Source organism: Colletotrichum scovillei, assembly GCF_011075155.1.
Source record: "Colletotrichum scovillei strain TJNH1 chromosome Unknown Contig00004, whole genome shotgun sequence".
Lineage (NCBI taxonomy): Eukaryota > Fungi > Ascomycota > Sordariomycetes > Glomerellales > Glomerellaceae > Colletotrichum > Colletotrichum scovillei.
This window is the reverse complement of record NW_023336262.1, coordinates 1,167,224-1,187,593: the sequence shown is the minus strand read 5'-3', so window position 1 is coordinate 1,187,593 and position 20,370 is coordinate 1,167,224. Positions and strand designations below refer to the sequence as shown.

General features: G+C 51.4%; 5 protein-coding genes across 5 annotated transcripts; 4 read left to right on the top strand and 1 right to left on the bottom strand.

The window, feature by feature from the left end:
* The first annotated feature begins 1,287 nt into the window (after window positions 1-1,287).
* On the top strand, window positions 1,288-3,038 carry HER10_EVM0011018 (zinc-binding dehydrogenase). Its single transcript, XM_035480460.1, has 2 exons — window positions 1,288-1,832; window positions 1,931-3,038. The coding sequence occupies exons 1-2, from the start codon at window positions 1,646-1,648 to the stop codon at window positions 2,830-2,832; spliced, it is 1,089 nt and encodes a 362-aa protein (XP_035335342.1). The 5' UTR covers window positions 1,288-1,645; the 3' UTR covers window positions 2,833-3,038.
* A 341-nt stretch (window positions 3,039-3,379) lies between these two features.
* On the bottom strand, window positions 3,380-4,816 carry HER10_EVM0009805 (oxidase; the record flags this gene model as incomplete). Its single annotated transcript, XM_035479278.1, has 3 exons — window positions 3,380-3,710; window positions 3,779-3,953; window positions 4,006-4,816. 3 exons carry the CDS (start codon window positions 4,814-4,816, stop codon window positions 3,380-3,382), a joined length of 1,317 nt encoding a protein of 438 aa, XP_035335261.1.
* Window positions 4,817-6,727: 1,911 nt separating this feature from the next.
* On the top strand, window positions 6,728-8,471 carry HER10_EVM0009876 (CFEM domain-containing protein; the record flags this gene model as incomplete). The annotated part of the gene is made up of 7 exons (XM_035479348.1): window positions 6,728-6,838; window positions 6,895-7,033; window positions 7,090-7,311; window positions 7,420-7,487; window positions 7,543-7,925; window positions 7,982-8,049; window positions 8,104-8,471. The coding sequence occupies 7 exons, from the start codon at window positions 6,728-6,730 to the stop codon at window positions 8,469-8,471; spliced, it is 1,359 nt and encodes a 452-aa protein (XP_035335265.1).
* Window positions 8,472-10,206: 1,735 nt separating this feature from the next.
* Window positions 10,207-12,432, top strand: HER10_EVM0000090 (choline dehydrogenase; the record flags this gene model as incomplete). Its single annotated transcript, XM_035469885.1, has 5 exons — window positions 10,207-10,265; window positions 10,324-10,591; window positions 10,651-10,765; window positions 10,799-11,292; window positions 11,359-12,432. 5 exons carry the CDS (start codon window positions 10,207-10,209, stop codon window positions 12,430-12,432), a joined length of 2,010 nt encoding a protein of 669 aa, XP_035334547.1.
* Window positions 12,433-16,760: 4,328 nt separating this feature from the next.
* HER10_EVM0009569 (glycosyl hydrolase family 3 N terminal domain-containing protein) lies at window positions 16,761-19,316 on the top strand (the record flags this gene model as incomplete). The annotated part of the gene is made up of 3 exons (XM_035479054.1): window positions 16,761-16,929; window positions 16,988-17,306; window positions 17,360-19,316. The coding sequence occupies 3 exons, from the start codon at window positions 16,761-16,763 to the stop codon at window positions 19,314-19,316; spliced, it is 2,445 nt and encodes an 814-aa protein (XP_035335243.1).
* Between the last annotated feature and the right edge of the window lie 1,054 nt (window positions 19,317-20,370).

The window sequence follows — 20,370 nt, the reverse complement described above, 5'->3', positions numbered from 1 at the left end:
CATGCCCATTTGATTGAACGAGATGTAAATACTTGACCTTCATGTTCATACTTACTGAGTGCTTTGATTCATGAAGAATGAATTCAACTGTGTGCTTCTGGCTACCGCATGTTCTTTCGGCAATACTTGATGTTTTGTGTAACCATCGACGTCACGGTTGATGATCCTCCAGAACTGTGTTTTCTTCCACGGGGAAAACCCACTCAAACTCGCTCCCGAGCTCCTAGACTAAGCGTGTGATTGTCGCTACGTCGCTCAGTATGACCACACGTAAGCACAGAAACAATAGAATGGTTACTGATTGAGTTTCCTGATATCATGCTGCACCTCGGCTCGTCGTCGTAGAGTTTAGTGCTCTTAAGTCCGGGAGCGTAAAAATAACTTGGTAGAAGCTAAGGATAGACACATTAGAATCGAGAGACTGGCACAAGCTTCACCGCTAAATCAATCATCCACCAGCTGTATCATGTTATGCAAGGTTAACGCCGATAGTAACCCTCCTCATCGCCTATCGCCGATGGATATACCTAGGAATTTGTAATGATGCCGCGGAAGCGGCGCAACACAAATGGCACAGGCTAGTTGAGGGGAATTCAAAGGCTATTCTGCAAATCTGCGATGCGATCGAATGATACGCGACGCCGTCGTCCCGGACGATCGGCAATAAGCACCTTAGTGCATACCAAGCATACTAACGCACATGTTTCTGTGGGATGGAAAGGGAACTAGAAACAAGCCAGCGAGCCAAGAAGAACGTCTGTCAGCGCCTCCGTCAGCAGGCTGCAGCAGAAAAGAATGAAAAAGCTCCACGCGTGCTGGTGTCTGGCTCGGGAGGAAGCGTACGAAGTACGGAGTACATGCGGATTTTACGCTTGACCTGCATTGCCCCAAGTCACTGACAGGCTGTGCTACGCCGCACAACAGCATGGAACCGAGCAGCTGAACCTCATCCACGGAAACCGTGGGTCTTCATGCTGGAAACGTCAGCTAATTCACGTAGCTTATCTGACTCGCGCGAGCCCCCGCGGTCAAAGGAAATCCGGACTTTTGACCGTGGAGGGGCATTGGGGTTAGAACAAGTTAATCCAATTACATGTCTCAGTTGCCAAGAGCAAAACCCACTGAAGATTTCACCCCTCCTCTCTGCGTCATCATCTGAAGTGGCGGGCGAAGCTAGTCCTTTCCGGCCCAAGCACCAGCGAGCTTGGAAGCTTGACACCGCCAGAAAGGCCAGACCAAAAGCTGAGGAGAACCACCAAAAAAGAAAACGAACCCATCCGCGGCATTGACGGCTGCCCCTGGGCGTCGGAAGGCTCCGTAGATATGCCGGCAAGCTCTCTAAACTGTTTAAACTCGGTATAGTGCCGTCTTAACTCCAGCTAGCTCCGGTCAAGAGAGTTCTTGATGACATGATGAACGAAGGGAAATGGGCCCTAGCTCGCGGCATCTGTGGATGCCGTCATGGACCGTGGCCTCGGTGCTTTGAATTCTAAAAGTTCATACATAAACTCAGTCCCCCTCACCCAGTCGCTGGCATTTATTGCCTGATCAATTCGTGCTCTCCAAGCTTTGAAGACAAAAACCGACTCCGATAGTACCATATCAACAACGCGAGTCAGCTTATCACAACACAACACACACAATCATGTCCGACATCAAGTTCGAAGGATGGCTCGGCCACAGCCCCGACAGTGTCAACGGAAAGATGGAATGGGGCGCATTCGAGCCCAAGAAGTGGACTGAGGACGACGTCGACATTGAGATCTCCCACTGCGGTATCTGCGGTTCTGACCTTCACATGCTCCGCTCGGGCTGGGCTGAGACCCCTTATCGTGAGTTTTCCCTCTTTACCCCGCCTCGACTCAAAACGCGGGGTTTTCAAGCAGGATTTTGTCCATTGTTCATTGCTTACATGTGTTCCCTTCTTCAGCTTGCTGCGTCGGACACGAGATCGTCGGCAAGGCCGTCCGCGTCGGTAAGAACGTGAAGCACGTCTCCGTCGGTGACCGCGTCGGTGTCGGTGCCCAGGCTCGCTCCTGCATGAAGTCCGACTGCCCCGAGTGCTCCATCGGACGCGAGAACTACTGCGGCCGCGCCAACATCAGCACATACGGCTCCGTCTACCCCGATGGCGAGGGCAAGGCCATGGGTGGCTATGCCGACTACAACAGAACCAATGGACACTTCGTCATCAAGATTCCGGATGGTATTCCTTCTGAGGATGCTGCGCCCATGCTGTGCGGTGGTATCACAGTCTTCTCTCCGTTGAAGGAGAACGGCTGTGGACCCGGAAAGACTGTCGGTGTCGTTGGTGTTGGTGGTCTTGGCCACTTTGCAGTGCTCTTCGCCAAGGCTCTTGGTGCTGACAAGGTCATTGGTATTTCCAGAAAGGCAACCAAGAAGGACGAGGTCCTGAAGCTGGGAGCTGATGAGTACATTGCGACCGACGACGACAAGGACTGGTCCAAGACCAATGCCCGCAGCATCGATCTCATCATCTCTACTGTGTCCAGCGAGAAGATGCCCCTGCAACAGTACCTGAGACTGTTGAAGGTTTACGGCACCTTCATCCAGGTTGGTGCCCCCGACGGCGGAAACCTGCCTCCCATCAACGCCTTCACTCTGCTCGCCAGCGGTATCAAGGTTGGTGGCAGCGGTATCGGCTCTCCCTCTGACATCAGGGAGATGCTCGAGCTCGCTGTTGAGAAGAAGGTCAAGCCTTGGGTCCAGAAGCGCCCGCTCAAGGATGCCAACAAGGCTATTGTCGATATGGAGCAAGGCCACGCTCGTTACAGATACGTTCTGGTTAACGAGAAGCACGCCAAGTTGTAAGAGTATCAAAAGGTTCGGATTGGACTATGTAGATTAGAAGATGAATGACGAAATGATGATGAGTTGAAGCAGCTGAGTCTATGAATCTGATTGCAAACATGTGCTCGCACGAATTCTACATTGCATTTTCTTCAATTTGTGGCTAACCGCGGTTTCTCAAGCTCGTGAGCGATTGGGGCCATGGCTCTATCAACAACTAGGGTGCCTACCGTAAGCAAGCTTACTTCACATGTACTTCACAACGTAATCAATGATCACTAAAACTTTGGTGGCGAGATTCCTACGCCAATACACTACTCTTGCTTCAATAATCAAGTACAGCTATGATGTTGTGTTATTGGTGTCCGCTGAGTCACTCTCTAGTCAAGCACTTCCAAGGGTTAAGTCTTTCCTAAAATACGAAGAGCAAACAGGCAGCAAGGCTATTGCTTTAACAGCATGATTATGAATTAAATAGGATATGTAGCGGCTGGTAAGAGTCTTGTCACTTATGTAGGGTTGGTTCTACATTACTGTGAATCATGGCACTCAGACAAGGATGACTATCTCAAAGGATGTTGTCAGCCATCTTCGCGCCGGGGTATTGTTCCTTGAGGCCTTCATCAAGACTCTTTCCGCCCACAGTCATGTCCTTGAAGGCCGGACAGGCCAAGTTGAGGATGGCAGCGCCGACAGTATCGGTGACAAGCTTGAGAGGCGCCTCAATGATGGTAAAGATTGTAGACAGCGAGTTTGGTGAAGCGGTCTTGAGAATCTCAAAGACAAAGCACAGCAGATTGTTGCCTTCCAACAGCTTGGTGAGGTTTAGGACACCACCAGTAAGGTCGGCGAGATTGACTCCTGCAAAGCTGTTGACCTTTCCCATGTTTCCGCCGATGCTGTCGTGTAAGACTCGTTAGCATGTTGCTTGATAATCCTTTGACTTGGGTACTTAGAGTACACGTACCTTCCCAACTCAGGGTACTTGGCAATCCAGGCGAGAAGATCCAAGTTCAACTGGACCAAGCCGTAGTCCACCGGCGTACGGTACCAGTTCTCTGGAATACGTTCCCAGCCTCTGTTGTACGTGAGATTGCCCTCTTCGCCCTCTACAGCGAAGAAGCTCTTCAAAGTTGCCTTGTCTGAATGGAGTCAATACGTCGGTTCATTCTCTGACAAAGGCTGACAACCTACTCAAGAGACCAGTGGGATTCTCCGCGGAGTGGTTCGCAAACAAGCGGCAAGCAAACAGAAAGCCCGCGTTACGAGCAATCATGCCAGTAAAAGGCCCATAGTAGAAATTCGGGTTCGTTGCGATAGTCTCGTTGAAGCGAATAGAGGCCCTGTCAGCGAACAACTCAAAGTTGTAATCGCCCTCGCCGGAAGACATATCGTAGAAGGACTGGAACTGCTCCATGACCATGGTCGAAGCGTCTCCCGTCATGTACAAGTCGGCTCTGGTGTTGGACGAATCACCCTCGATGATGTTGTGGGAGCCATTCAGTCCGCGAGGCGTACCAAGGAGACCGATCAGATTGCCTAGGATGTTGTTGGATCCGCTGGCAGCATCTCCAATGGAGAAACCTGGGTTAAGAGACAGAGGATTTCCGACGAAAACAGTTCCCATCACTCCCAAAATCATTGAAAGCTCCAATCCCATGCCAAACACAGTGTTGATAGCGGCCGTGACCTCGACTAAGCTCGTCACACCCTTGCGGCTGATGTAGCCGTGGTTCGCCAGAGCGTTCAGCCCCGGGCAGGGACCACGCTGGGCGCCATTCTTAAAGTCGGGTGCGATGAACTTATGGTCGCCCGTAACATCGATAGGCGTTGTCAATGGGTCGAATAGTAGCCTCTTTTCGTGTACCTCATGGAAGGCGCTGGCGATGTGTCCGGAGAGCTTGGATGAGAGCTCCTCTCTGAGAGCATCAGCTGCGTATGCGGGGAACCCAAGGACGCCGCTGCCGAAACAGGGCAGAATAGAAAGAGCGTAATGCAGCTTCATATCGAAGCAGCCAAGTCAAAAAGAGTGTGAGAATCGAATGATATGACGTGGGGTTGAAAGAGTGACGATGGATGACTGACGGTTGCCGGTGGGCTTGTGTCAATGATCTAGAGGTGGAGGATTTGAAATCGGAACATTATTCTTGGCCAGTCCCTTTTACTATGGAAGTTGGACGGGCCGCTGGTTCCGCGACGTGCGGAAACCAAACATTGGGATCAACTCGAGTTGGCCTAATCGTGGGCATCGGAAGACAGCCGGCCAGGAGAAACAACATGGGTGGTCAGGTATCGTGGGCTTCATGGCAGTTGGCCCCCAAATCCCACCGGCACTTTCGCCTTCCTTATCATGATAGGGAAAAGATCTTCTCAGGCTTCTTAGCTGCTCAATCTCAATTCTACTCATTGGGAATATGGTATCGATCTGTTGGAAAGGGCAACTCCCATTCCCCAGGGTGATAGTTGGGGTTGCCTGGTTCGTTGTTGTCAAGTAAACTTTACGAGTTTAGCTCGAATAACCCCTGGCCAGCATGTAACCCTTTAGAAATGAGCAATTGTCATATCGAGGCAGCCCAGGATTGATAACTCGAAAGATCTGCATTCGAATTCCCCGATAGCCCTATTTTTGAACTCTGAGGTCTCCAAAACTTTGACGGACTCTCCGGGAACGCAGCAAACTTCCGTCAACGTCTTCTAGCGTGAGCATCAGTATTTGTGAAGTTGCACAATTTGACTGCCCACTGATCGACTGAGGTGGGCGGAACTTAGACTGGAGAACAGCCCAGACTTACAGAGTTGCATTGAGGTGCCGACGTCCACAAGAGTGCCGATTCGGGCTCTCACGCTTCCCGACTAAACCGCACACCGCTGGTCGGTGCCCCTGCACGGTGCAGTGGTTCCGGTTCCATGGCTCAACGGACGCGATGTGCTGCCCATCCGCAAGACATCAGGGGCAGATTCCTACGTGTCTACGGCACTTATGGCAGTGTCAGACGCAATTGGGTAAATTCTCGGCCCCCTTGTGTTCCTGAACCCTATTCGAGCACTTTACAATGAAGATCTCCAACAAAAACCGGGCATGGAATACAGGAAGAATTTGAGATAGAAACATCCACTACAGAGGGTCTCCGCGATTGCTGCATCCCACCGCCTTCGCCGTCTACCCTCGTGCTGCTTCACCAGCTCAGCCCACAGTCCGTGGGCTTGAAGTCGTAATGGCAGAGGCAGAGTCTAGGATGACCAGCACGTGGCCCAGTCGCAGGGTCTGAAACAGATCCCTGTCTGTCATAATTCACGATGCACCCCGCTAGACAGGGGATCCCCGAAGGCTGACCGCTCCATATTTGACGTGTTTGGCAACGGTCTTTCAGGAGAAGAAGGAATGCAACATGCTCGCCTTGCCGCTTTCGAAGTTTGATGTCTAAAATGACTTTCAGAGAGGGTTACATAGATGATTAGGGGGCGCTGATTATGCACAAGGGTAGATATACCAATCGAGCTAGTAGGGCTTGGTGATTTTCGCCAAGAAGTGGCAAAGACCAACAGGGACTCTCTCACCATGGGAAGTCAGAACGATCAGGGCCCGTCTGACGCAGTTGAATCAATGATTCAACGCGTCCCGTATCTGTCGATGGGCACCCGCCCACAAATCGAAAGAAACCCTGCTGCCAGCTAACTTCCCAGAACCTGGTTTTGTCTTCGATGAAATGGAAACAATAACGTACGCCGGGATGTCGGCAGATGTGGCACAGATTTGGGGCCTCTTGGATCAAAAGATGAAAGAGCATTGAATAAGTCTTCATACCGACGGGATTCAGTCATTCATTCATTCCTCCTTCTCCGTCTCTTCTCCTTCTTCCTTCCTTCGTCTTCTTCGAATTCCGTTTCCAGCCCCTCAAACCTGGGACTAGAAACCATGAAATTCTTTGCTTTTGTTTTGTTACTTTCGGCGTGGTGTCAAGGTGTGTGGGGTTTGTCCAAAACAGTTGATACCCCCGCGTCCACGGAGACTCCTCCGTTGTGCGGCGTAAGTCATGCATCCGGCTGACTGCTGGACGACTTCAGGAACTGACATTGGAATAGTTGCAATGCATTCAATCAGTGACTTTGGCAACGCAGCTATGCTCGCTCACCAACGCAACTTGTATATGCACCAATGTCGAGCTGAACGAGAAGATTTCACTCTGTGTGCACTCCAATTGCACTGTTCGGGAGGCACTACGTATGTTACTACTTGCGAAAGGCGACTGAAAGTTGATGTACTTACGATCTTCCCAGTGGTTCAAAGTTACTCCAAGCACACTTGCGGTGCACCTTCACGAGACAGAACTGCTTTAGTATGGGTCACCGGAGTGGTTTTTCTTGTTCTTGGCCTTTTGGCGTTCGTGTTGAGAGTCATGGCTCGACTTTGCCTGGGTGGCCAGTCTTGGGGGCCAGATGACTGGGTTATGTGTATTGCGGTGGTGAGTGAACCCCCTTCTGCCCTACGCAAATTATCGAGTTACTAACAGAATGCTAGGGCATGATGATACCACTCAATGCTCTATCGGTCCCAAGTAAGTCTTTCCATGTCGAGCCAATATTTTATGGTGCTGACTCGTTACCAAGTCTCTCAAGTTGCTCTGGGCAAGGACATTTGGAATGTTCACCCTGACGACGTGACACAGTTTCTCTATGTAAGTCTTTTTCTACAGATGTTCAGTCAAGGCCTTAACTAACCTTTAGTGATAGCTCTTTTACTGGGACGAGCTTCTCTACCTTGGCGCTTTGCCAATCACCAAAATCTCAATTCTACTCTTTTACCTCAAAATCTTTCCCAAAAGAGAAATAAGAATTGGTTGTTGGGTTCTTATCGGGCTCAACGTTGCATACTTCATCACCTTCGAACTCATCTCGATCTTCCAGTGCCGTCCGATCGATGGGGCCTGGAGAGCATGGGACAAGGAGTACCCGGCAAAATGCAACAATATCAACATCCAGGGATGGGCTGCGGCAATCATCAATATTCTTTTGGACCTGGCCACGTTGATTCTTCCATTGAAAGAATTGTACAATCTTTCGCTGTCCACAAAGAAGAAGCTCATGGTTATTCTGATGTTCAGCGTTGGTTTCTTGTATGCTTGACAAATTATCCATCCCGCAAAAGTGTTTGCTGACGAATTCTATCTAGTGTCACTATTGTGAGTGTGGTGCGGTTGCACTCGCTGGCCAGCTATGCAACTACGAGCAATGCGACGCGTAAGTTCCTACCCAACTTACCAGCGGGGAAAAAATAAGCTAATGTGATGCCAGAGGACTACGTCGAGGTCGGATACTGGAGCACTATTGAGGTTCCGGTAGGCGTCATCTGCGCCAGCATGCCTGCCATTCGCTCTTTATTCAGTCTGGTCTTTCCCAAGGTGTTCGGCACCACTCAACGGGGCAAATCAAACTACGCAAATCTCTCTAGTCAACAGAAGGATCTTTCCAACTCCCAGAAAGTTTCATCGAAGGGCTCATCAAAACCGGCTATTCGAGTGCTCAAGGAGTTCACAGTCCGATCGAGACATCGGGACGATGTCTCCTACGTTGAGCATGAACTCACGGCAGGGCCGTTCACAGACCCCAGTTCACGCCCGTCATCAGAAAAGAAGCCCATTACTCCACATGAGTCTGTGTGAGCAAGATATCGTGGGGAATCTCTACTGGCCGGCGTTTACTTGATGTTTCTTACTCTCACTCATTCACCCACTTCCTTCCTTCGGCAATATTTAGACACAGAAGAGGATCGATCCTACTACCATCTTTTTTTAATTTTGACAGCATAAGCTGCACTGAGATACCACATACGAACATAGAACATAAACATAATTCATACCTTCATTATGGAAGTTAACCCTTGCCTTCAGACTTTGCTGCAGTCCGCATTACCCGCCAGGTCAAAGTCCGAGACCCATGTTCCACGCCATCCAAATCAAGTCATGTTTCCTTGGAAATGTTTCTCTTGGTTAGCCCTACCCCAGACCTAGCTTACGGATGCGCTAAAAACCCGAACGCCACTTGACGGGATGAGCATCCTCTTAATGGCCGTTGACTATTGCGCTAGCCAGTATGAGCGTTGAGCAGAAAACACGAAAGCTCGAACAGTGGAGCAGTGTCGTTGGAACAAGGGTCGTTGTCAAGGGCCTCCTCAACGAAATGCCGATCTCTGCCTTCTTTTGGTCTTGAAGGAGCTTCACGTCTTTCATTCCTATCTCGTCAAAACTTTCTCTGCAGAGCGAACCCCTCCGTTAGAGTTCCATTCTCATCTTCTTTCCCTGCGAAATCAATCTTTCTCGAAGGTTTCAGTGGCATGCGGTGGGGGCTATACCATTTCCATCTTGGGACTTATTGGGGGTCTGGGCCCCCCGTTGTATCTGTCATTGCGATCGTCTGCCTTGCAGTTTTAGCCCAGCCGGGGGCTAGGAAGCGGTCCGTAGAAAGACTGCCCGCAGCAATGTCTGAGTCAACCTCCCTGCAAAGCCATTGTCAGAGCGCATATCGGCTCCCTCGCGCCCGCAACCCTTGTTAATGCTGAAGCATCACGAATAACGCCAACGTCTAACGACAAACTTAGCATTATGTTTGCGTTGCATCGTCGAGTTCAGCTCCTTGGCAGCTTTTATGCCAACGGCCACTCTTCATCGCAAGAGGCCTGGACAAACTTTCTGCTGCGTGATCTAAGGTTTCTCGTGGCATTGATTCCTTGTGCATCGTGGACTCATGGTTATCCTCAGGTGACCAATGCAGAATGCGGAAGCCTGCTGAACCTTGTATCCTTCGAGCTTTGAATCAGTTCTCTGGACTTTTCCGCAATCCCTGAGTTGGAGGGTGGCATCGGCAATGACAATTAACCCACTTACCTTCTGCCCTTGAGTTCAAACTCGACGGAAGAGCAGGGCATGGTAGGCATGAATTTTCCTAATCCATGAGGACTTCGAAGGTTGGGATCCTGGATTACGAAGAGGAGAATTACAGTTTTCAGCGTGTCCATGGAGTAGTCCACCCAAAAAGAAGTCGTCATTGAGGACGATCAACATGAAGGGTCGGCATCTTGAAGCGGAGCAGGAACACGGCATCTCCTGAGGCCTGTCACCTCGGACAATTCCCATTCCCTAAACTGACAGTTCTCCGATGGGCCTCACTTCCAAAAGACAGGGCTTTGTTACCAGACCGCCTATCAACACCGCTTAGGTAATGGCTGGCCTCTCCTTTCTTTCCCTTCAGGCTATCTCATCAGTGCCGTTGACCAAGAATATCAAGCTTTCAAATGCGGCTCGTCTTCGATCTGACTCGATGTCCTGAGACCTTTGTATCCATCTGACCCATTGTCACTCTTTTTGTCTTTCTAGCAGCCCGTGTTGCCAAGCGCCCAAGATGCGCGTTTCACTCCTTTTCACACTCGTTACTGTTTTGGCCGACTCAGCCTCTTCCATGTAAGTCGTTACGAGCAGACTTCTTTTTGGAGACGCAAACAATTGACGTTATCATTAGCGCTGTCCCATGGAAGACTGCAAGGCAACAACCTCGTCATGAGCCCTTCATTGGTCGACGTGCCGCCAACACCACTCTTGACAACTACGACTATGTCGTTGTTGGCTCAGGTCCTGGAGGAGGCCCTGTTGCGGCCAACCTTGCCATCGCCGGATACAAGGTGTTGCTGATTGATGCTGGAGGAGATTCAGGCGACTCGTGGACGGAGAAGGTCCCGGCTCTTCACCTTATGTCCACTGAGTTTGAGGACACAAGATGGAATTACTTTGTAAGTCTTCCAAGTAATCGAAGAGCGTGACAGAAAGTGCCTTGGCTAATATCATGTAGGTCAACCACTACCCCGACCTCGAGCAACAGAAGAGAGATTCCAAGATGACATACGAGATGCCCGACGGCAGTTTCTACGTCGGGCTTGATCCTCCAGCTGAAGCAACCCCTCTCGGTGTATGGTATCCTCGCGCCGGAACTTTGGGAGGCTGTTCTCGCCACAACGCTCTCATCACCATCAACGCTCATGACAGCGATTGGACCAACATTGCCACCCTCACCGGCGATGACACCTGGAAGCCAGACAACATGCGCTCGTACTTCCAAAAGATCGAGAAGAACATGTACCTTCCATCAAGCATCATCGGACATGGCTACAGTGGATGGCTTGGTACCTCGCTCACTTCTCTGTCACTGGTGGTTGAAGACCAGAAGCTGCTCTCGTTGATTATTTCTGCTGCTACTGCCATGGGGAAGAGCCTTCTTGGATTAGTGCTCAGCACCGTCACTGGTCTTGGCCAGGTCCTCCTCCGCGATCTCAATGCGCCTGGTCAGACTAGCAAGACTGGATTATACCAGGTTCCGCTTTCGATGACTGATTCCATCCGCGGTGGCCCCAGAGATCTCATTTTGGATACTGCCAACGCTGTCAATGCTGATGGATCGCGCAAGTATCATCTTGATATCAAGCTCGATACCCTTGTAAGTTTCCTTGAACCAGAGTTTCAAAGAAGTTGATAAATCGTTTCATTTACTAAACTTCTTTAGGTCACCAAGATTCGATTTGATGAGAGTGGTGACAAGCCTCGCGCGGTTGGTGTGGACTTCTTGGAGGGCTCCAGCCTTTACCGCGCCGATCCCCGCTCAGGATCTGCTTCATCGACGGGATCTGGTAGCGCTGATGCCACTCGTGAGGTCATCATCTCTGCCGGGTCTTTCAACACACCTCAGCTTCTGAAGCTCAGTGGTATCGGTCCGAAGGCAGAGCTCGACTCTTTCAAGATTCCTGTTGTCGTCGATCTCCCTGGTGTCGGAACCAATATGCAGGATCGCTACGAAGCAACTGTGATCGGGAAGACTAACAGCGACTTTGTCATTACAAGTAAGTGCACCTTCTTGGAGACGTCTCCCGACCCTTGCCTCGAGGACTACCAGAACGGTCTCGAGCCCATCACTAAGGGTGTGTACGCCACTAACGGCATCGCGATTGCCGTCATCCTCAAGTCTTCCGTTGCCGAGAATGAGCCCGACTTGCTCATCTCCGGCGCGCCGGCCAAATTCAAGGGGTACTTCCCCGGCTACGCCTCTGACTCGCTCGCCGACGCACAGCATTGGGCGTGGATCATTCTCAAGGCTCACAGCAGAAACAATGCCGGTACCGTGACCTTGAAGTCGACCGATCCCAGGGACATGCCCCTCATCAACTTTAACTACTACGACACGGGTGTCAACAGCAACGGAGAGGCCGACAAGGATCTTCAGGCTACCTACGAGGGCTTCGAGTTCACCCGAAAGGCCTTCGACAGCCTCATCCCGCTCGACGGTAGCTTCCCCGAGGTTTGGCCCGGTACCAACACCTCCACGGAAGCGGACGCCAAGCAATTCCTCAAGGACGAGACATGGGGACACCACGCTTCGTGCACTTGTCCTATCGGTGCTGATGATGACCCGATGGCTGTCCTTGACACTAACTTCAAGGTCCGCGGCACCGAGGGCCTTAGAGTTGTTGATGCTAGTGTCTTTCCCAAGATCCCTGGATTCTACATTGCCCTGCCGTTGTATGTGGTGTCGGAGAAGGCTAGCGATGTGATCATCCAGGAAGCCAAGGCGTCATCATCCTGATAACTCCATAACCATTCAACACTCGCAGGAATATCCTACGTAAATTACAACTTCGTCCCAGCGCGCGTACAGGTCTTGGCTTTGGATGGAATAATGTTCTAGATTAATAATACAAAGATACCAAATTCATTTCAAAAACTGTTGTCGCACTGTTATGCGACGTAAGCTGACGCGAACACGAACTGACGTGAAAGACACCCATATGTTGTTTACATGGAAGTGTGGGCTAAGAAACTAGTTGGCAAATGGATGATGTTCCTCGAAAAGAGCAGAATGATCGGGGCCGAGATCATCGCTGACTATGGCGCTTAGAACCAAATTGTATTCTGCAGAGAGGCCTTGGCTTATGTTCATCGTATTGACTCATGAATTTGAGAATGATATACCGTCCATGTGCTCAGTTAAAGTCTTGAGTAAAACAATTCGATGTCGGCTACAATAGTACATACATGACTTATTGGTAAGTTGTGCATTTGAAATACACGATCTATCATGCCGCACTAGATATCAAGACCAAAATGGGACATCAGTCTGATGACCAGGACTCACCCACCGACAAAAGTACATGTATCTAGGGGCATGGAGCCTAGTCAAACTTTCGAAAGTTTTATGCATCTTGTACTTGAGGTATGTAGACGACTCTATTATTCTAAGTTACAATAAGGTTTATTGAACAAAATCAATTTTCAACCGCACGGGTGGGCCTGGGCCTTTGTAGAGGCGTAAGGGATGTTCTGTCTGAAGGACCTCACGTCATATTTGGAAAAACTGCTCTCCACTCACAGTTGACTGTAACCCAGCTAAGTTCAATGACATTAGCAGGCTGATATCAAGTCCAGTCCGATGCACAACGCGCTGTCAAAGAAAGTATTATGCCTGAAAGGTCACCTTCTCTGGAACAGTTCAAGTAAGTGATGATATAGAGGTAGGAACAGACGCATGAGTAAGCGGCGAGACCTCGTTAGTCACTACGCACGTGACGGGATACTTACTAATACTAATCATAGCATGGTTATTCAACAACGGCTTTCCCCATGCAACTCAACCGTGACCGGAAGTACAGGCTGGCAAGCTTTCACTTCATACTGACTTCGAGAAGATACCTAGATTGGGCTCAGCTGTGGATAGACGTGCTGGTCAACAAGTGCTTGTCACAAGAGCGAAATGAGAGGGACACTTTCACGCTCATGTATTTTCAGTCACTCAAGCGTCTTGAGGTCTTCCTTGCTGCAAAATCCTGGCAAGCTTCCGAGTACGATATCACAGCTTCTCAAGTGTCGTGGTCTTGACGGCTTGGTTCCGCTGGTCTCACATATTGTTGTGGACGAGGACACCAGACCAAGGGCCTACAGAAGTCACAGAGCTTATGTTTAGTGACTTGAGTAGAACTGTTCACATGATTGGAGCGATTCCTCCTCAGTCACTCCGCTGCTCACACGACCACGCACTTACCCAAGGGGGAATAGAATGGAATTCTGGCAGCTGTTTCAAGGAGAGCCGCAAACGATCGACGCCGGTGGTCGTCTGCAAGCAGGGTCCACGGAATTGGATTTCTGGCATCTTGCAGATGTCCATGACGACAATATAGTCAGGGACAGCTCAATGAGTTGAGCCTCAGCGGGGCATCCGTAAGTCACATCACACGACGTTTCCCTTCGTTTGCCTTCATACATATGTTCTACTTGATACATACCGGGAAGTCATCATGACACTCATAAGGTTGCTCAGTGGACTTTAGTGACAAATAGTCACATTCCGCAATTTGATAAGTGAAGACTTCTTACTCACAAACATTGAACGGACTGCTGATCGAACCCGCCTTCAAAAACTGCCAATTCTGCCCACATTGCGATAAAATTTGGACGTCCAAGTCATAGAGTACCCGAATCTCGGACTGCCGAGCGAGTGAGTTTAGGCAATCAACTATGCGCCTACAAGGCGTGACCGCACGTCATTCGAGAAACATTAATACGTAGTTGCTGAAGACCGGATTCAGTCGAAAGTCCGGTTAACATCCATATCAGATCGAAAAGAAGGAGAAGCAAAAAAACAGTCATTTGGATTCAATTGCGCAAGTAACGGATCATTCACTTTTGACTCCCCACTTCAGTCTCGCGATGTCGGAACCCGGAAACAGGGCTACTACCGAGGTTGACCTCGGCTATGAAATGAACACCGAAAAACCTCGATGACTCTGTATGTAGGCAGACATCCCCATTGTATGATTGATTCTGTGCTATGGTATGATATGACCTTAACCCCGGAACATGAGGTTATGGTTAAAAGCTGCGCGTCCAATTTCCAATGCGTGATGAAAAGGGCCGAATAGATCGACGCTTGAGCACTTCGCGCTCCGACCCCAGTATGAAAACAAGAACCCCAAAACTCCACAATAACCATCATGGGAACAGCATCGGATTCCGAAGGAGCCTCACGAACATGGAGGAGTGGGAAGCTGCGTGACAGGCAAACATCAGTCAAGGTACCCGCATGGCAACCCAGGCTCCATCTGAGGGCTGACAAACCCTGAAAGGCGGTAGAGGTCTAGTTCTCCAATACTTGCATGGGCAACTCCACAAAACTCAACTGTTTCCCCATGGGTGTGGTCTGCTTGGGAGGAGTGGCACGGTGATTTGATGGGGCCTGGATATCCCACAAATTGCTGTATCCAGCAGTCTACTAGCATCGAATGCCGGCATTCTGCCCGGGCGTGGAATTAGCATGACGTAGGCGCCGCTCACGAGACCTCTAGCACCGGGACACTGGGAATATCGGGAGAATGAAGTTGCGTACGCAAATATTTTACCATCATCGGCATCGTGAACGGCTTTTCTGCCATGGATCAAGGCGGACTCTTGGCGTTAAGAACGGACTCCGCGCTAATCGGCCGATCAGCAGTTCAGCGTTACTGAATAGCCGTTGTTTTACCGGCGGCAGGCTCCTCAATCTTCTCTATGACATGTTCCACGCAGCACGAGGCTCGGTTTTCAGCGTAAATCATGACCCGAAGGCGAAGAACAGGGCCGATTAGATGTGCGGGGAAACCGGGGACACTGGGACAGAGAATTGTTTCTCTCCGACCTGGGACGACCAGTTCCACGGCCTTGGCCCCAGAGTCCCCTCAATTTCTGAGTGTTCGTGAAGAGATTCCCCTAAAGAGCTACTCCAACCGCCATCACGAAGAAATTTCAAAGAAAAAACCTGCGTCTAGAGTCCTCTAGTGTCGGCGCAATGTCGGACCTCCACACAAAGTCGTGTGTCCCAGTGGTCCACTCACCTTAACGGCGGGGGCGGGGGTGGCTGGGATCAAGCCGGGGGCGATGCTTCTACCCTTTGAAAAGCCGGTACGGAGCAAGCTTTGGGTGAGGTGAGAGAGTGTTCGGACCGGGGGTTCGCTCAGGAAAACAAAAGCTTGGAGTCTCCAGGTTTTCCAGTTGTCACCCGATCCGCATCCCCCACATATTGGCTCGTGTTCCTTGTCCCGCCCACAGCGGCAGTTCTCCGGAAGTTAACTTTGAATGCTACGGCGCAAACACCGACAGTCAGGCGCGCCATGTGTGGTTATTACTCCATCCTACTCCGTACTCTGTAGAGTCTGCCCGTCGTCGGGAAAGCGACCCCATTTTGGCATCCAGCAGTCGGCCTGATGCGGAGTTATCGCTGGTAGTTCTGGAAGCCGGGCGGTGAAGGATGCTGAGACCTGATGAAAGAGTCAATTGTTCTGGAGGCCCAATGACTCGATCTTCCCGCTTAACAGCTGTTCCAGCGATTCTATGACTAGTCATACCCGCCGTTAAGAGAATTACACCCCACAACCCATATGACGATGTGTGGCCACCTCTAATCAGACTGGACACTCGGCAAGATTCCGCCTCCCCACGTGTATAGCAGAGCCTTTTCCGGACCTTGCCGTCGGTTTGGCAACCATCTAGAGACTAAGCCTAGTGTAGTCATCGCGTGCGTCGCTGGAAAATCTACGGCTGAATACCCTGCCCAATATCCCACCACCTCGCGCCTTGGTGAGCATCTTTCGGGTGTCAACCGGTGCGGGGCCGACTTCCGGACCATGACGATGTGCATTACCAATGGGAACACGATCATGATCAGGTTTTCCCCGACTTTGTCGTTGCCCGCGCGGAGGTTACGGGGAGGGGAGGGGTCTATCCAGGTCACCGGCGAGCAGAGTGCGAGGGCGACGAGGATATGGTGGACTGACGTTGCTGCCGACGATGAACAGGTAACATATAAAGGACGGCATGTAACCCCCAATCGATGGAATTTTGGGATCTTCAGAACAAGCCGCCAGTCAACAGCTCAAGGATCTCAAAATGTCCGCAGCTCTGTCTCTCTTCCTATCCGGCCTTCTGTTGGCACCCTCAGTCAACGCTCAGGCGTATGACTCTGGTGACCGATCTGAAAATGCCTTCAGCTGGATTCAGCCGGTGAACACCACCATCCTCGGTCCTTACGGTGACTCCGAGCCAGTCTACCCTTCCCGTAAGTTTCTCGGATCACATCTGTGACTTTAGGCCAAATATCTAACTCAATTATCAAGCCAACACCACCGGTACCGGTTGGGAGGATGCCCTCGCCAAGGCAAGGGAGTTCGTCTCTCAACTGACCATCGAGGAGAAGGCCGACATGGTCACTGGCCAACCGGGTCCTTGCGTCGGAAACATCGTCGCTATCCCTCGTCTTGGTTTCCAGGGCCTCTGCCTCCATGATGGCCCCCTGTCCATCCGTGTTGCCGACTACGCCAGTGTCTTCTCCGCCGGTGTCTCTGCTGCAGCCACCTGGGATAGAGATATCCTCTACGAGAGAGGTCTTGCCATGGGCAAGGAGTTCAAGGCCAAGGGCGCCCACGTTGCTCTCAGGTTTGTCCATCTCCGTGCACTCTTTATGTCCAACACCTACTGACCACTCAAAGCCCCGTCGCTGGCCCCCTCGGTCGCAGTGCCTACTCCGGCAGAAACTGGGAAGGCTTCAGTCCTGACCCTTACCTGACTGGTGTCGCCATGGAGGAAACCATCACCGGTCACCAGGATGCTGGTGTCCAAGCTACTGCCAAGCACTGGATCCTCAACGAGCAGGAGACCATGCGCAACCCGACTTTCGACCCCAATGGTACCGCCACAGACATCGAGGAGCAGGCCCTCTCCTCCAACGTTGACGACAGAACCGCCCACGAGCTCTACATCTGGCCTTTCGCTAACGCTGTCAGGGCCAAGGCTTCTTCCTTCATGTGCTCTTACCAGCGTATCAACGGCTCCTACGGTTGCCAGAACTCCAAGTCTCTGAACGGTCTCCTGAAGACTGAGCTCGGATTTGATGGTTACGTTATGTCTGACTGGGGTGCCACCCACACCGGTGTTGCTGCCATTGAGGCCGGTCTTGATATGGATATGCCTGGTGGCATTGGCAGGTACGGCATGGACTGGAAGTCTGGGTCTTTCTTCGGCGGCAACGTCACTACTGCTGTCAACAACGGTACCCTCAACGTCGCCCGCGTTGATGACATGATTGTTCGCATTATGACTCCTTACTACTGGCTCAACCAGGACAAGGACTACCCCACCGTCGATCCCTCTTCTGGCGATCTCAACACTTTCTCCCCCAGATCCACTTGGGTTCGCGAGTTCAACCTCACTGGCGAGCGCAGCCGTGATGTTCGTGAGAACCACGGTGAGCTGATCCGCAAGCACGGCGCCGCCGCCGCCGTCCTTCTCAAGAATGAGAACAAGGCTCTTCCCCTCAAGGCTCCCAAGTCCATCGCTGTCTTTGGCAACGATGCTGGCGAAGACACTCAGGGATTCTACAACCAGGCTGACTTCGAGTACGGCACTCTCGTCGCTGGTGGTGGCTCCGGCACCGGTCGTCTGACCTACCTCGTCACCCCCCTTGAAGCCATCAAGGCTCGCGCTTCCAAGGACGGTGCCCTCGTTCAGCAGTGGCTCAACAACACCCTCATCATCAACTCCAACGTCACTGACCTCTGGGTTCCTAAGGCTCCCGAGGTCTGCCTCGTCTTCCTTAAGACCTGGGCTGAGGAGGCCGCTGACCGCCAGCACTTGAGCGTCGACTGGGACGGCAACGATGTCGTCGAGAGCGTCGCCAAGGACTGCAACAACACCATTGTCATCACCCACTCTTCCGGCATCAACGACCTCCCCTGGGCCGACCACCCCAACGTCACCGCCATCCTCGCCGCTCACTTCCCTGGCCAGGAGTCCGGTAACTCCCTCGTCGACGTCCTCTACGGCGATGTCAACCCCTCCGCCAGACTCCCCTACACCATTGCCCTGAACGGCACCGACTACAACGCCCCTCCCACCACTGGCATCAACACCACCGGCTGGTACGACTGGCAGAGTTGGTTCGACGAGAAGCTCGAGATTGACTACCGCTACTTCGACGCCCACAACATCTCTGTCCGCTACGAGTTTGGCTTCGGTCTCAGCTACACCACCTTCGAGGTCGCCGACTTCGAGGCCAGCCCCGTCGAGCAGGACATCACCTCCGCCCCTGAGCAGCGCCCCGTCGAGCCCGGTGGAAACCCTGCCCTCTGGGAGACCATCTACAACGCCACTGTCTCCATCACCAACTCTGGCGATGTCGAGGGTGCCGCCGTTCCCCAGCTCTACGTCACCTTCCCCGACTCCACGCCCGCCGGCACTCCTCCCAAGCAGCTTCGCGGCTTCGAGAAGGTTCCCCTTGCCGTCGGTGAGACCAAGAAGGTCGGTTTTGAGCTGATGCGTCGTGATCTCAGCTACTGGGACGTTGTTTCTCAGCAATGGCTCATTCCCGAGGGCGAGTTCACCCTCAGCCTGGGATGGAGCAGCAGAGACTTGAAGGCTACCGCCCAGATCACCCCTGTGCAGGCGTAAGTCTTTGGTTAATTAGTAGATAATTATGTGGAGGAATGATACGATGGACGAATTATGACTCTGGATAATATTAGTAATGTCTGGATAACAGTAAAATAAATCTTTTTCACGTTCAAGCAAGTCTTAATACCGACAGTGAGCACCCCATGACCATAGTTCGTAGCACCTGATCACTAGAAATGCATGAACACCAAGTTGGATGGTGTAACAGGCTGTGCTCAATATACTTGATCTCAACATTGACTATACCATCTGGGGCAACAAAATCGGCCCCTCGTGCGGGGTTCTTCCTGTGTATGCCCCATCTTGAAGGACTAAAGCCTTGCTTTGCCTCGCGACTTGGCCATTCACTGGTATACCGTGATGGACACATCCAAGGATGATCAAATTCCAACAGCAGCCTGCATCTAGCGTGCTTTGCTGAGGAAATAAGTCTAGGACATCCGAGACTAGTCACTCGTACAGCCTATCTTCTCTCTTGGACATTTCCTTTTTACTCGATTAGCAAATGAGCTTCGCTGATTTTCACAGCTGAGACGCAGCCAACCTAGGAGGTGCTTCCAGCTGAACAACCTAGTGGAATTCGGGTGAGACAGAGTCCGATTCTACTGGCTGTGAGCGCCCTAACAATCCTCTAGAGCCTGATAAAAATGCCGTCGACCCTTTGTCCCATTTGCGTAGCACCCGTCTCGAGGATGATTTCGCACCTCTCATTCTGTGACTGTTAATCTTTGCGGAATAGACCCTCCGTTTGTTTGGACTGGCCGACATTGTTCTAGAGAGTCAACTAGTACCAGAAATGGCAGCAAATGTCGATGAAGTCAGAGGCTCTGGCGATGCGAGCATCAACGAAACTAGGGCAATGCCGACTACGGACGAGCAAGATGATCATGCTAGTATCCACGGACAATCGCTAAATAATGGGCCACAGGAACGAATATCCCCAGGTAAGCGAGCGCCAACGGAACCAATACCGGAAAGGACCTGGAAATTCTACCTAGATGCCTCTTTGGCACCGTATTCGTACGAGAACGTTCTTAGTTAACAAAACCAG